Source organism: Callospermophilus lateralis, chromosome 1, assembly GCF_048772815.1.
Source record: "Callospermophilus lateralis isolate mCalLat2 chromosome 1, mCalLat2.hap1, whole genome shotgun sequence".
Lineage (NCBI taxonomy): Eukaryota > Metazoa > Chordata > Mammalia > Rodentia > Sciuridae > Callospermophilus > Callospermophilus lateralis.
Genome location: NC_135305.1, coordinates 95,330,445 through 95,346,188, shown reverse-complemented (window position 1 = coordinate 95,346,188; position 15,744 = coordinate 95,330,445). Strand labels below are relative to the sequence as shown.

Below are 15,744 nucleotides of genomic sequence, written 5' to 3'. Positions count from 1 at the left end.
ACTCCATGATGTATTTATACCATATTTTCTTCATCATTCATATGCTGACACTTAAGCTGGTTCCATGACTTGGCTGTTGTGAACTGTGTCTGCTATAAAAATGGGTATGCATGTATCCTTGACTTAATTCTTTCGAATAAATACCAAAGAGTCATGTAACTGGGTCGTTTGGTGGTTCTATGCTTAGTCTTTTGAGGAACCTCCATACTGATTTCCATTTAATGGAGACTGAGCATTTCTAATCCAAAAATCCAAAATCCAAAAGGCTCAAAAATATGAAGCTTTCTGAACACCAACATAACACAAGTAGAAAATTCCACATCTGCCATCACATGACATGTTACAGTCAAAACATGGGTGCACTAAAAATAGAATATAAAGCTACTTTCAGGCTATACATACAGGTATACATGACAAAATAAAGTTTTTTTTTTTGTTTAGACCTGGGTTCCATTCCCAAGATATAATTACATATATGCAAATATTCCCAAAAAAATCTGAAATCCAGGATATTCTGATTCCAAGCATTTCAGACAAGAGATGCCCAACCTGTATGATTACTATTTTAATCAGTAGACTTTGAAGTCAAAAAATTGCCCTCCTTCATGTGGGTGGGGTTCATCCAATCAACTGATAAAAAGAAAAAAGATTGAGGTATACCAAAGAGGAAAAAAACACTGCCTTTAGATTCAAGACTCCAACATCAACTCCTGCCAGAATTTATAGCCTGCTGGCCAGTCCTAAAAATTTCATACTTGCCAGTCTCCATAATCATGTGACCCAACTCCTTAAAATAAATCTCTTCATATATTAATGCATATCTTATTGGTTCTATTTCTTGAAGTAACAGCACCAAGATATACAAAAATATCAATGAAACAGAAAGCTTAGAAGATGTGGGAACTTTATATAGGATAAAGATGGCACAACACTTTTATAATATTTTATAAAATGTAAATATGCCATTTTCAAAAAAAAAAACTCTTGAGGAAAACATTCTTGTAAATTTCCAGTGTACTCGACTTCCTAAACTTAAGACAAACTACTTTCCTTAAAAAAAAAAAAAAAAAAAAGCCACCAAACAGACACACTTAAAATAAAAAGAACACAGAAAACCAAATTGAAGAACAGGCAAAAGAAATGGAAAAAACTAACTGGGTGCAGTGGTGCATGCCTGCCATTCCAGCAGCTTAGGAGGCTGAGACAGGAGGATCTCAAGCTCAAAGCCAGACTCAGCAATTTAGGGAGTCCCTGAGCAATTCAGTGAGACCCTGTCTCTAAAATAAAATACAAAAAGGGCTGGAAATTTGGTTCAGTGGTTAAGTGCCCCTGAGTTCAATCCCTGGAGAAGGAGAGAGGGAGAGAGGAAGAGAGGGGGAGAGGGGAAGAGGGGGAAGAGAGGGGGAGAGGGGAAGAGGGGGAAGAGAGGGGGAGAGGGGAAGAGGGGGAGAGAGGGAGCGGGGGAGAGGGGGAGAGAGTGGGAGAGGGGGAGAGAGTGGGAGAGGGAGGGAAGGAAGGAAGGAAAGAAGGAACGAAAGAAAGAGAGGGAGGAAGGGAGGGAAAAAGTTATCTATGACACATGAAACATTAAGATCTATAAGTTCTCAAATCAGAAAATGTCAGAGGAACAGGCAATTACAAAAGAAATGGCAAAAATACAATAAAACATGAAACCTCAACATATGGAAAAAAGTATTAATTCTCTTATTAGTTGGGCAAAATGGAAAAATAATAAGACTTTCAGTAAACAAGGTACTCACAAAATTTTTATTAGAATGCCAACTGGAATAAGCTTTTCTATGTTAATTTTTGGCTATAACTATTAACATAAAAAAGCTTTATCATTTAATCTAGCAATTCCCTTTTAGGAATATATGCAATACAAGTCTAAACAAACACACACAGATTTACAGTGAATGATGTTTGGTAAAAAACTGTTAGTGAAAGCTAAAAATCAATAACCTAACGAATTGGTAGAGACATATGACCTACCCAAATTGAGCTGGAAGAACATAGAAAATTTAAAACAGATCAATTTCAAGCAATGAAATTGAAGATGCCATGAAAAGCCTACCAAGAAAGAAAAGCCCAGGACCAGATGGGTTCTCATCTGAGTTCTACCAGACCTTCAAAGAAAAACCAACACCAATTCTCCTCAAATTATTCTCAAAATAGAAAAGCAGGGAACCCTTCCAAATTCATTCTATGAAATTAGTATCACCCTGATAGCAAAACCAGATAAAGACACATCAAGGAAAGAAAATTTCAGACCAATATCCCTGATGAACATAGATACAAAAACCACCATTTGACATAGCTATGCCACTCCTCCCATATATCCAAAGGACTTAAAATCATTTTAATATAGTGACACAGTCACATTATTGTTCACAGCAGCTCAATTCACAATAGCTAAGCTATGGAACCAACCAGGGGCCCTTCAATAGATGAATGGATAAAGAAAATGTGGTACATATACACAATGGAATATTACTCAGACATAAAGAACAGTTAAATTATGGCATCTGTAAATGGATGGAACTGGAGGCTATCATGCTAAATGCAATAAGCCAATCCCAAAAAACCAAAGGCCTAATGTTCTCTGATATGCAGATGCCGACCACAACAGGGGGTGGGGTGAGGGGAGTACAGGTTCACCACACTGGATAGGGGGAAATTGGGAAAAAGGGAATAGGAAAGACAATAGGATGAATCTGACATAATCTTTCCTATGGTCATGTATAAGTACACAACCAGTGTTAACTCCACATCATATACAACAAGAGAGAATGGAAAGTTATACTCCATGAATGTATAATTTGTCAAAATACATCCTACTGTCATGTATAACTAAAAAGAACAATTTTTTTTTAAATTTAAAAAATAAAAATTAAAATTTTTTTTTAAAAATCAATAACCTGAATACATTTACAAGGGAAAAGTTAATAAAATACATCCAAGTTACAGAACTACAATATTCTTTTTTTTTTTTTTTGGGGGGGGGGGTAGTAGAAAGGAATGAACCCACAGCCTTGCACTCAAAACAAGCACTCTTTATCACTGAACTACATACATCCCCAGCTCTCTTTCTAAATTGCTATATAATGGTATAAAAAGGTGTCTATTTAGCACAATGTCAAAGTGGCCCTCAATTTCGTAAACATTAAAGTATAAATAATGTGTATGCTTGTTATGCACCAAAAAAAAAAAAAAAAATTGGAAAGTAACTGAAAGATGGAAAGACCCATGACTCTTCAGGCACACTACAGTATTTGTATCTCCTACATTCTACATATGCATATGTTCCCCTTCTACTTACTTATGATTTTTATTTCTATATTTCCAGTGTTTACTAAACCAAATGTTAAATCACTACATTTAAAAAAGGGTTTTTACCTTTTTGAAAGGTAAAAAAAAAAAAATCCCATTTAAGTTACATTTTTTACAGTGAGGCTTTTTTTCTTTCATTTATTTTTTTCTTATTGCTTGTTTACATCCTCTTATGGTAAACCTAATACGAACTATGCCTGTTTAAAAGAACAGTTATGTCACAGTTTATATTTCTCTTCAACTCCTCAAGAATGACACCTGGGGTCTGGGGTTTTGGCTTAGTGACAGAGAAATTGCCTAGCACATGTCAGGCACTGGTTCGATTCCCAGTACCACATTAAAAAAAAAAAAAGTAAAACAAAATAAAGGTATAAAAAATACTTAAAAAAAAAAAAAAAAGATATGACACCTGGCACAAAACCTCTCAACCTATAACATGTGACAAAAACGGAAGGGGGTTGCTGTCTTATGTGGACTGCATAATGGCTCAACTATTATATAAAGTCTCTCCTATGACATGTTATATTCTAAGAGAAATATTCCAAAATATGGGCTGACTCTAATGTTAAGCATAAATAAAAAATGGTTAACTATTTAATAAGTTTCATATGTTGTCACATATAAAATACTTTCAATACTTTAAAAAAAGCTGAAACACGTAATTATTTCCTTGTAACACACAAGGCTCAAAGAAAATGAAGAACTTACTCATCACACTACTGCTAAGAGGCAAAAGTAAAACAATTGCTTGACTGTCCTGTCCCTCTTTTCACCATAAAGAAATAGTGGCTAATTATTTGCTTCCTCTTAAGAAGGTTCAACAATTGTACAGCAAGGTAATAGGTCTTTATTTTTTTTTTATTTTTATTTTTTTAGTTGTAAGTGGACCCAATGCCTTTACTTTATTTGTTTATTTTTATGTGGTGCTGAGGACCAAATCCAGTGCCTTACTCACCCTAGGTGAGTGCTTTACCACTGAGTCACAACCCCAGCCCAGTAGCTCTTTTTAAATTACATGCCCCGCTGGGGTTGTAGCTCAGTGGTAAAGCACTTGCCTAGCATGTATGAGGCACTGGGTTCGATTCTCAGTACCACATATAAATAAATAAATAAAATAAAGGTCCATCAACAACCAAAAAAATATTTTTTTAAAAAATTACATTCCCTAGGACTGGGGTTGTGGCTCAGTGGTAGAGCACTTGCCTAGCATATGTGAGGCACTGGGTTTGATTCTCAGCACCACATACCGATAAATAAATAAAATTTAAAAATTTGAAAAAAAAAATTACATTCCCTAAATGGTACTCTGCCACTTCCATCAGTCACCACCTGCATTTCTCCCAATGTACAGTTTACCTGCAGAAGTCTGTCTTATTAGAGCATCTGCTCCTTAGCTTTCTCTTGTATGCTCCATTTCTAACCCACATAACTGCTTGTTATTTATGTTTCTCTTATTGCCTGATCCAGACTTTTACTCATCTGACTTCCTTTCCATGCCTGTGATCACAATCTGTGTCTCACTTTTCTCCTTTTAACAGGTTAATCAATCACTCACAGCTAATCAGATGTGACTGAAGTTTTTCATGTTTCTTGAAAACTTTTACTACTAATACAGACTGAGTACAGTGCAGTGTCATGACTGTTATCCCAGCAACTTGGGAAGTAGAAACAAGAGGGTCACAAGTTCAGGGCTAGCCTGAGCACTTAGAAGACCCTATTTCAAAAGAAAAAGAAAAAAAGACTGGAGACAGCTCTATTGTAGAGCATCCCTGGGTTCAATTCCCAGAACCACTGAAGAAAATGGAGATGTTCCCAAACTCTCAAAAAGTTTTTTAAATTTATTTTTGATGATTTCTGGATAAATACCATTGCAGATGTGTGATCTCCACATAATGAAATTATACTACAGCAACTTAGCAAGGCTCTAAGCAACTTAATGAGATCCATTTCAAAATAAAAAAAATTAAAGGGGGAAGGCGTGGGGTCTGGGGATGTGGCTCAGTAGTTAAGTGCCCCTGGGCTAAATCCCTGGTACCAGGAAAAAGAAAAAAAAAGGGGGGATGGGGAGAAGAGGAGGAGGAGGAGAAATAAATTACACTAGTGAACTAAAATATTCATTTTTTTCAAACCTCCATCCTTTCTTAAAAAAAAAAAAAAAACCTACTTAGTTATCTAGTCCTGTCCTCATCATCAACCACCTAGCACCAAACTATAATAATAGCTTATTTATGTTAAACGTCACATTCAGGGTGAAGTGCTTCACATGTATTATTAAACTGAAAAACCACAACAAACCTATTGGGTCGGTATTATTGCTCTACTTTTCCAGATAAGGAAAACACAAAGTACAAAAAGAAACAAGGATTCAAATTCATGCTCATATTATACATATTACTATTATCTTTTAACACCTGTACCAAAATCACATACAGGTTTTAAGTAACTCTTACTTGAAATATTAGGGACAAAAAACATGTGGATTTCAAAATTTGAAATATTTATATGAATAGAATAAGGTATATTGGGGATGGAACCCAAAATGTGAAATTCATTTATGTTTCATATATGCCTTATATGCATCACTTGAAGGTAATTTTATAACATATTTTTAATAAATAATTTAATAATTAAACAAAGTTTTATGGTTTGGAGTTTGCCATCTCTGGTACCACGTTGGTGCTTAGTTTCTGATTTTGGACCTTTATTTTATTTGTTTATATGTGGTGCTGAGAATTGAACCCAGTGATTCACACACGGTCAGCAAGCGCTCTACCACTGAACCACAACCAAAACTACTCTTTATGTTCTTTCAAGACAGTGTTCACTCTACATTTCCTTGTAATCCAGAAAAGGAAGCCATTCCAAACTGATGTGTTTTTTTTTCCCTTCTAATACAATTATTTGGCATATCTTATTAAATATAACTAAAACATCTTATATCATCTGGCTTTACAAAGACACAATCATGAAAAGTTTAACCTAATGTCAGCACCACAGTCCTAATTACTCTAGCTCTACAGTAAGAACTGAAAAGCGAAAAGTTCAGAATCAGTTTGTCAGTTTTGAAAAGAAGCCAGCTGTAATTCTGAGATGAACTGTGTTGAATATGTAGATATTTGGTAGCAGGTGCCATCTTGATAATATCATATTAAGTCTTTTAAGCCATGAAGATGTCTTTCCATTTATTTAATTTCTTTCAATGTTGTTTTCTAGTTTTCAAGATATATAAGTCTTACATTTCTTTTGCCAATCTAATCCCAGATATTTTATTATTCTTTATGATCCCCTAAATTAAACTTTTCTTAATTTCAGATTGGTTTGTTAATTACTTTTATACAGAAAATCTAATTTTTGTATGCTGATCTTGTATCCTGTGCAATCATGCTGAACTCATTTGTTAGTTCTAATGTTTTATGGAATCCACAGAATATTTCTGTTTTCTATACCATGTGCACATGTAAAGATACATACACACACAAAAAACAAACAAACAAACAAACAAAAAAACATTTTACTTCTTCCTTTCTAACTTAAGATACCTTTTATTTCATTTTCTGAAATTTTCATTTCCTAATTACCCTGGCTAGTACCTACAGCACAATGTTAAATAGAAGTGACAGGAGCAGACATCTTGTTTTTCATACATGCCTTTTATCACTGAGGCATTCATTTCCCTTTTCTTCTTAAGCTGCTAAGATACAGTCCTATAATTGGGAATGTACTGCAGCCCTGCTTTTTCTCTAGTTCCCTTTTCTGCTGTTTCAGTTAACCCTCAGACAATCATGTTCAAAAATATTAAATGGGAAATTTCAGAAATAAACAATTGTTAAGTTTTTAAACTGCACATCACTCTGAGTAGTATAATGAAATCTTGCACTGTTAATTCTTCAAGACAAGACTGATCCTTTGTCTCTGGCATATAGGTACTTGTCCATTAGTATTTGTGCACAGAAAAAAGCATAGCTAATACAGGGTTCAGAACTATCCATGATTTTAGGTATCCACTGGGAAGCTTTGAACATATCCTCCACAGATAATAGGAGATTACTGTAAATTGGCACTTTTTCTCTGGAATACAAGTTGGTAAAATATGCCAAGAAATTTCAGAGTGAAATATAATTCCTCCAGATGACATTTGTCATTTCAATAAGCATGTTATTAAATAAGGCAATGAAAGAAGCAGAACCTCTATTCAGTAATAAATAATCATATGTATGTGAGAAAAAAGACACTGGGAAAAATAATACCATCTGGGTCATTTTTCTTTCTTATACTTTATTTTCCAAGTTTACAAAAATAAACATTACTTTTGTAGTCAAGAAAAGAAAACTTAAGCATTCTTCTTTCTCCTCTTCTGTCTGTCCAAAAAAAGGCACTAAATTCTACATAGTAATAGTGATACACAAAAATAGAGTACAGGAGCGTCAAACCATGAAGCCCTGAGCAGAGACCTTCACTGGAAATTTCACATATAATCCCAGATTAAAAAAGAATGTCTAGATGTGACAATTTTATAAATTTTATCTTTTATATGATATCATGAACAAATTTACGTGTGACTTTCACCTTAGGTGGAGGATCTTCTGCTACTGGAGTATTTTATTTTTAATAACAATAACCTGAAGTTCATCTTGTTTTTTGTTTTGTTTTGTTTTGTTTTATTTAGGGGAGAGAAAGAGAGTAGGCCAATTTACATTGGCTAAGGAAAAATTCCATAGCAAACCTCTTACTGGTAAGTCCAACAAGCCTATATTGCTTATTTTTTTCCACTTCATTTGAAACTGAATACCAATAACTAAAACTTTAACAATTATAGGCTAACTAAATTAACTTTATTAACTTGGAAAATGATTATAATAAAAAGTTTATAATAAAAGCATGTTAACTTTTTGGGAAAGGGCCTAGACAGAAACAGGTTTGTTATTCCTATATATTAGTGTGATTTGTATCCTAGCAGTGCTGATCCTTCTGGTTTCCAGAAACTAGTTTGAGTCATGAACCAGAGAAGCCTTAGATTCAATGCTGGGATGATGGAAACATTCCATAACTACACTATCCAAAATGTAGCCAGTAGGCATTTGTAGTTACAAAGCATTTGAAACACAGCTAATGGAAATTGAGCCAATAAGTCAAGAAACCGTACTTTTAATTGTATCTAATTTTAATTATTTTAAATTTAAATAGCCAAATGTGGCTGGTAGTTACTTTACTGGATAGCCCAAGTCTAGGACCTGGCACAGTATACATTTATGGAATGAAAGAATAAAGAAACCAATCAATCTTAAAAGAGTTCAGGTTTTTAAGAAAATGAACAGGTAACTTTGAAGCAAGGTATTCTTTAAAGAATATGTGCCAACCTTTCACTGCCTCAGAATGCTCTCTTCTCTTGCTATCCAAATTGTACCCACTTTTAACATGTTACACTCATTCCACATAATTTTTCCATCTGTACATTATTAAATTATCAATTGTGTGCTGCACACTATGAACACAAAATAAAATTCAGTCCCTGGCCTCAGAAATGCAACATGAATAAGATATAAATACATACAACATGTTGAAGTAGAAATTACTAATATCAAACTATGTACAATATGCAATACAAGTGCAAAGGAGCACCTAATACTCCAGTAGGAATCACAAACTATAGAAGTGACAACTGTTAACAAGAATACTTCCCTGAAAGGCAGTGACATGATGCCACAATCATTTACTTTTGAATATTATTTTCTTTATTTTTAGGAAAATTCTAAATTAAAAGAGTATTCAAATTTCCTTGTTATACAAACACTAATCTTCAAAGTATCATAGCTAAATGAATGAGAACATAATAACTATAATGGATTGTAGTTATCCAGGATACATGTTAACAATGTTTTTAAGTATCAAAACACTGTTTTGTTGAAGTGATATTAGCATTTTTGTGTTTTTAAATCTGATTACTAACATATTTACATCTTGAAGTGGCAATCAATGACTCACTTTTTAATTTTATACTGCACACAACTATAAAACACAAAATCTCTACCTAGAGAATTGTAAACCGAGTTAAAATTTCTAATATTAATTGAATATTATTGTACTCAGAAGTATTTTTATTTAGCTTTATAATTCTCATTGGAAGGAAGAAAGTAACAAAGCTTCTTTTGCAAAATAACTCACAATCAAGTTCACAGACTTCTTTAACAGTAAAACATGAACACAAATATTAAAATTATTACAAATAACTGCCATCTCACTCTCTTTCCATACATGAAGAAACTGAGCATTATAAGGAACAGGAAATGTTTTCTTTGAAACAAAATCCCCACACCATGCTAACAATAAAAAGATTTAAAAACAGACAAAAGGTAGGACTGGACTGCCCAAAGATGAACAAAGTACTTGGAAAAAATTTAATTTTAATTTCAAAAAAACTTCGTTAGCATTTGTAAAGTGTTATATTCATGACTTGGTATAATAATTGTTCCAGTTTTTAAAAATGTTTTTAATTGACATAAAAATAGCACATATTTATGGAGTAGTATGTTATACTTCAATGTATACTATATAATGTTCAAATCAGGGTAAGTATACCTATACCCTCAAACATTTCTTTGTGGTGAAACTTTCAAAATCCTTTCCTCTGGCTTTTTTGAAAACTACAATACATAATCTACAGTCAGTCACCTGTGCAACACACATCAGAACTTACTGCTCCTATTAATTGTGACTTAAGACTCCTTAATCAACTTTTCCCCATTCTTCCCTCCTCTCTACTCTCACCAGCCTCTATTCTACTGTAAACTTCCAGGAAATCAACTTTTTAAAATCCCACGAGTGAAAACATGTAGTAGTCGTCCTTGTGTTTGGCTTATTTCACATAACACAACATCCATGTTGCCACAAATGATAGGATTCCATTCTTTTCTATGGTTGAATGATATTCTACTGTGTATATATATCTAATTTTATCTACTCACCAGTTGATAGACTATTAATTTCTTTCATTTCTTGACTATTGTTAATAGTGCTACAATAAACACAGAATGCAAATGTTTCTTGAATGTACTGCCTTCACTTCTGTCATTTATGTACCCACCAGTGGGATGTGGGACCATGGTTTTATTTTTAATTTTTTGAGGACTCTCCCTACTGTAATGACTACAGTGATTTACAATTCCACCAATAATGTATAAAGGTTGTCCTTTCTCTACATCCTCACTAGTACTTATTATGTTTTGTCTTTTTGGTTAATAACCATTCTTACTGAAGTGAGGTGATATCTCATTCTGTTTTTTTAATATACACTTTTTTAACTTGTAGTTGAACACAGTACCTTTATTTTATTTATTTTTATGTGGTGCTGAGGATCAAACCCAGGGCCTTGCACTTGCTAGGCGAGCACTCTACTGCTGAGCCACAACCCCAGCCCCATCTCATTCTAGTTTTGATTTGCACTTCCCTGATGCTCACTGGTGTGGAGCACTTTTTTTCATATAACTGTTGTTCATTTGTACGTCTTCTTTTAAACCCTTTGTGTTCATGACAATGATATTTGTTTTTAAGAACATATTTCTTTTAACTTTCCATGATTAATTTTTCCTCATTTTTAGGTATAGCCTAGTTTTTATCATTGTTTTTCCCCCTTTTGCAGTGCCAGATATTTACCCCATGGCCTCACACCTCACATATAAGTGGTCTGAACCGAGCTATAGCCCCCAGTCCCAAACCAAGTTTTTAAAAAGCACCTTAATTTATATATATATATATGTGTGTGTGTGTGTGTGTGTGTGTGTATATATATACACACACACACATTAGTTAATGGCCTGTGCTATAATGCTGCAAATGTTTATTTTCTGTAAGTTAGTATTTTTACTTAATTTTTGTATTATTTATAATTTCCATATGTAAATATATAGTCTTACTCTTTCACATATTATTAATCCTATCAAACTTATATTAGACTAGCCCTCAGAGTTAGAAACATACCCAAACTGTTTTCCTGCTCCTGTATGGCAATCACAATTAGTATAATGTCACAGAGCTGGCATGATCAGGATTAGAATCCAAGAAACGCAAACCTACTTCCCTTTGCACCAAATCATGCTGCCCCATAACAGGTCTCATCAAATTTATTAGATTAAAAAAAAGGATTATGTTTCAAATTTTACACTTCTCCTTATTCTATTAATAATATCCTTAACTAATACCTGGTACCTAAATGTAACTTTCTCACTCTAATTTATCCTGATTTATACAATTACAAATAGGATTACAGTAGAGAAATTGGGAAAGGTACAAATATATGAAAATCTGTAACTACAGAGCTATATATATGCAGAATTCAAATCAAAACAAAACAAAGGCTTTAAAGAATTTCTAATCTGGTAAGAAAAAATAATTATGATCACAAATATAATATACTTGAAGGTACATAAATATTTTATAAGTTCAGAGGTTGTAGCAGTCTTTTTTTTTTTTAATATTTATTTTTTAGTTTTTGGCAGACACAACATCTTTGTCTATATGTGGTGCTGAGGAACGTACCCGGGCCGCGCGCATGCCAGGCGAGCGTGCTACCACTTGAGCCACACCCTCAGCCCTGTAGCAGTCTTTTAAAAATAATAAAGCATAGATGGAATTATAATAAGTAGCTTATTCATTCTGCAGCTAGTCATTTAATACCTTCTATGGTCAAATCATTGAGCTAAGTAGGGGGCATAACAATAATAAAACAAATATGCTTCCCATCTTCATAAGGAGAAACAATTAAGTAATAAACTAATGTAATTAATCTCAGTGGGAAAAAGATATTTTAAACTGTTTATCTACAAGCCATAGAAAGTGGGAAGACTGGTCAGGTAAGGCCTAATGAATGAAGCATCATTCAGGATAAGACCTGACCTTGATCTCCAGGTAAGAAGTCAGCTTTTCACACTGTGTGTGTGAGCATGTATGTGTCTTAAAGAGGTCTAATCCCATAAAGCAGCACATGTAATGAATTAAACATAATGACTTGAAGGTATAAAAAGTTCACTATCCATGTGATTGAAGGTTGTTGAGCAATCAAAAATGATAAAGATGGATTGAGAAAAGTAGTAATTCCACAGATGAAAGTGATTGAAGGTGATTCCACAGATCAAAGAAGTGGCAGATTCAGGATATATTGGGATAAAAGCAAATATATTATTTGGCTATAGGATGAGATTAATGCAAATAACATTTCTAAATCACCTTCTTGTTTAAGGTCTTAACTCAATATTTACTACTTGGTAAGAGATAGGTTTCCCTTTCATGTATAAAAGGACTAAAAGCCTTATTAATAGGATCATAATGCTAAAAATTCAAGTTACACATTTTAACTTAACTCAAACCAGTACCCTAGTTTCTACTGCACAATAAATAATAATGGGAAATAAGTTTAAAAGATAAACCATGTTAAATATCAAGCTAAGAAATACAGGCTTTATTTAAGGACAAAAAAATTGGTTATTAAAATCTACATACATACCTTTGTCCTTCTTAAAATCCAAAGCATCTTCTTTATCAGTCACTATTTCCTTCATATTGATAATACTCTGGTGTGTAAGCTGCCGGAGAATTTTAATTTCTCGAATGGCTGTAATTGGAAAGCCTTCTTTTTCATTATCCAAACGCACTTTTTTTAAGGCTACCATTTCTCCTATTAAAAGGTTAAATAAAATCAAGTTACCAGCTAACAAAAACAGATGACAATTTGCTTAATTTTAAATTTATTTTAATTCATAATTTCTGTTTTTATCTCTTAAAATTATAAACCCTAGGGCTGGGTTGTAGCTCGGTGGTAGAGCACTGGCCTAGCATGTGTGAGGCCCTGGGTTCAATCCCCAGCACCATATAAAATTAAATGAACAAAATAAAGGTATTATGTCCACCTACAACTAAAAATATTTTTTTAAAATTATAATCCGTAAATTACACTTTAGTTTCCAACATACCAAATAATAATTGTAGTTTAAGAAATTAAGTCTCTCAAATAAATTACAGAATATTTATACAACTCAAGAAATACAACTATTGGGAAGAATGAGCTAGGTCTATACATTTGTTGTTTTATATTCTCCAGTGGATATATTTAGTGAAAAAAAACAAGATGCTAAAGAGTGAATATATTATACTACCATCCGTTTTTTTTACAAAGAAACAAAGGGTTAATATTCTTATATATACATAAAATATGAGAGAAAATATCCTCAAATATATCACTTAACCAAAGCTAACCAGTCATCTAGTAGTAAAACTGAGATTTAAAGTCTGGTTAGCTGTCTCAAAATATGTCTTTTTTCCTCCCACTATATTAAACTGTCTCATAATTTAGATATGAGTAGAATGTTTTCTTTAAGGAGGCTGACACACAGTGGGGTAGGGAGGGGGAGCACGGGAATAACAGACGAACTCTAGATAGGGTAGAGGGGTGGGAGGGGAAGGGAGGGTGCAGGGGGTTAGCAAGGATGGTGAAATGTGATGGACATCATTATTCAAAGTACATGTATGAAGACACGAATTGGTGTGAACATACTTTATATACAACCAGAGATATGAAAACTTGTGCTATATATATATATGTAATAAGAATTGTAATGCATTCTGCTGTCATTTATTTTTTAAAAATCAACTAAAAAACAAAAAAATAATTTAGATATGAAAGGGTTTTGTATCAGACAAGATCTAATTAATAACACACATGGACACACACAAAACCTATCACAAGCTGCGTATCCATATTTAAAGGTTGAGTATCAACTGGTATAAGAAAAAATTCATACAAAAATAAAAGTATGTTCATTTCACTTTGGAGAAAAAAGAATTCTGTTCTTATAAATTTTCTGAAAGAAAAAAGTTTAATAATTTTTATCATTAAATCTTATTATATTTAATTTTACATCTTTCTATAACACAGTATGCTTCCTTGGTTTATTAAAGTTTTTTAAAGTTATAATCTAATCTCTTTTTGCTAATTGTTATTCTATACTGTAACTGATACATTACAGTTAATTCCCATACAACTGCCTCCTCTATTCTAAATGTCCTCAAAGAGCTGGCAATTTTAATCTATTGGTTTATGTCAACAAAGAATTGTAAGTAAAGAAATTTAAATACTACTTCTATGCATTATTGAATGCTTCCGACACAGCTACATTTTCTCTCCTTGCGAGTCTTATAAAACTTCCTCCCAGGTTACATTCTGAAAGATTAAGCTGGCAAATCTGGCCTCCAAGGATAATTTCCACAGGGGGGAAATTTTTTTTCTTCTTCTTCTTCTTCTTTTTTTTTTTAAACTATAGACAAATTCAAATCAAGATACTTTTCCTCCAATTACTAATAGGTTAAGGGTTTGGAGGTGTATGTATGTGTGTCTGTGTGTGTGCCTATGTGCGTGTATTTTATTCATGAAAACAGGAAAAAAAAAAACCCTAAACTGCATCATACAGAACATCACAAATATTAAAGAAACATTTTTGAAAATACATATGTATATACAACCACTTACATGTACACATTTCTTATGTAAGTGAATACAAAATAAAATTAAAACAAGATAAAGAAACAGTAAATTGGAATTTCACATTTTTGCAAATTCCTAAAGCTATATATAGAAGAGAAACACAAAGTAAGTATATTCCACAGACCCAAAGATACCCAGAACTTAGCATTCTTACCAGTGTCTTTATCCCTGGCTTTGTAAACTTGTCCATAAGTACCTTCTCCAATAATTCCGATGATATCAAATTTATCCACACAGCGTTTTCCCCAGTCAATATCTTTTTCTTTGATTTCTCCATAGCGAGGCCCACATATTCTATTAAATACAGTTCTTAAGTTTTCATATACAATCAAGCAGATTGAACCAACTTTTTAATAAATCAATATCCATCCTGTACCTAATCTTATATCCATTGTTTTCCATTGAATATAGTGATTGTCTATTCAAGACAAATTAGACTGATTGGACATAAGCTATAAAAACCAAGGTATGATTTCAACATACTGACTCTTCTGTAGACTAGTACTTAAGCCAGGAAAGAGAAGTAGCATAGCATTTATTAAGGGATTTCAGAAATAAAATATAACTCCAATCAAAGCAACAATAGTAGAAAGAGTCAAAGTTCTGTACCCTAACCTCCAGAAAATTTTATCTTTCATTCACTGACAATATATTTATGCTATTGAAAACAAACACAAAAATCTAACTATAAACCCTAATGACAAATTTAGATTTTGAAACTAGATGAAATAGTCTTAAAAATGGAAACATTAGAAAAGAATCTGTTTAAGAGGCACCAACAGCAATCCACAGAGAATATATGATACTTATGCACTGTTCAAAAAAGATATTATTTTGTGAAATTTTAATATTGCAGAAGATCACAGAAAGTCAAAGAATAAAGC

The 15,744-nt window shown here is 33.0% G+C and overlaps 1 protein-coding gene across 2 annotated transcripts in view; it reads right to left on the bottom strand.

Moving 5' to 3' along the window:
• Positions 1–15,744, bottom strand: part of Cdk13 (cyclin dependent kinase 13) — a 97,933-nt gene that overhangs the window by 46,424 nt on the left and 35,765 nt on the right. For both annotated transcript variants that reach the window (XM_076836367.2, XM_076836371.2), the window contains exons 4-5: positions 15,015–15,154; positions 12,827–12,997 (exon numbers count right to left, since the gene is read on the bottom strand). In XM_076836367.2, coding sequence (XP_076692482.1) covers positions 12,827–12,997; positions 15,015–15,154 — 311 coding nt within the window. The remainder of the gene's footprint in view (positions 1–12,826; positions 12,998–15,014; positions 15,155–15,744) is intronic.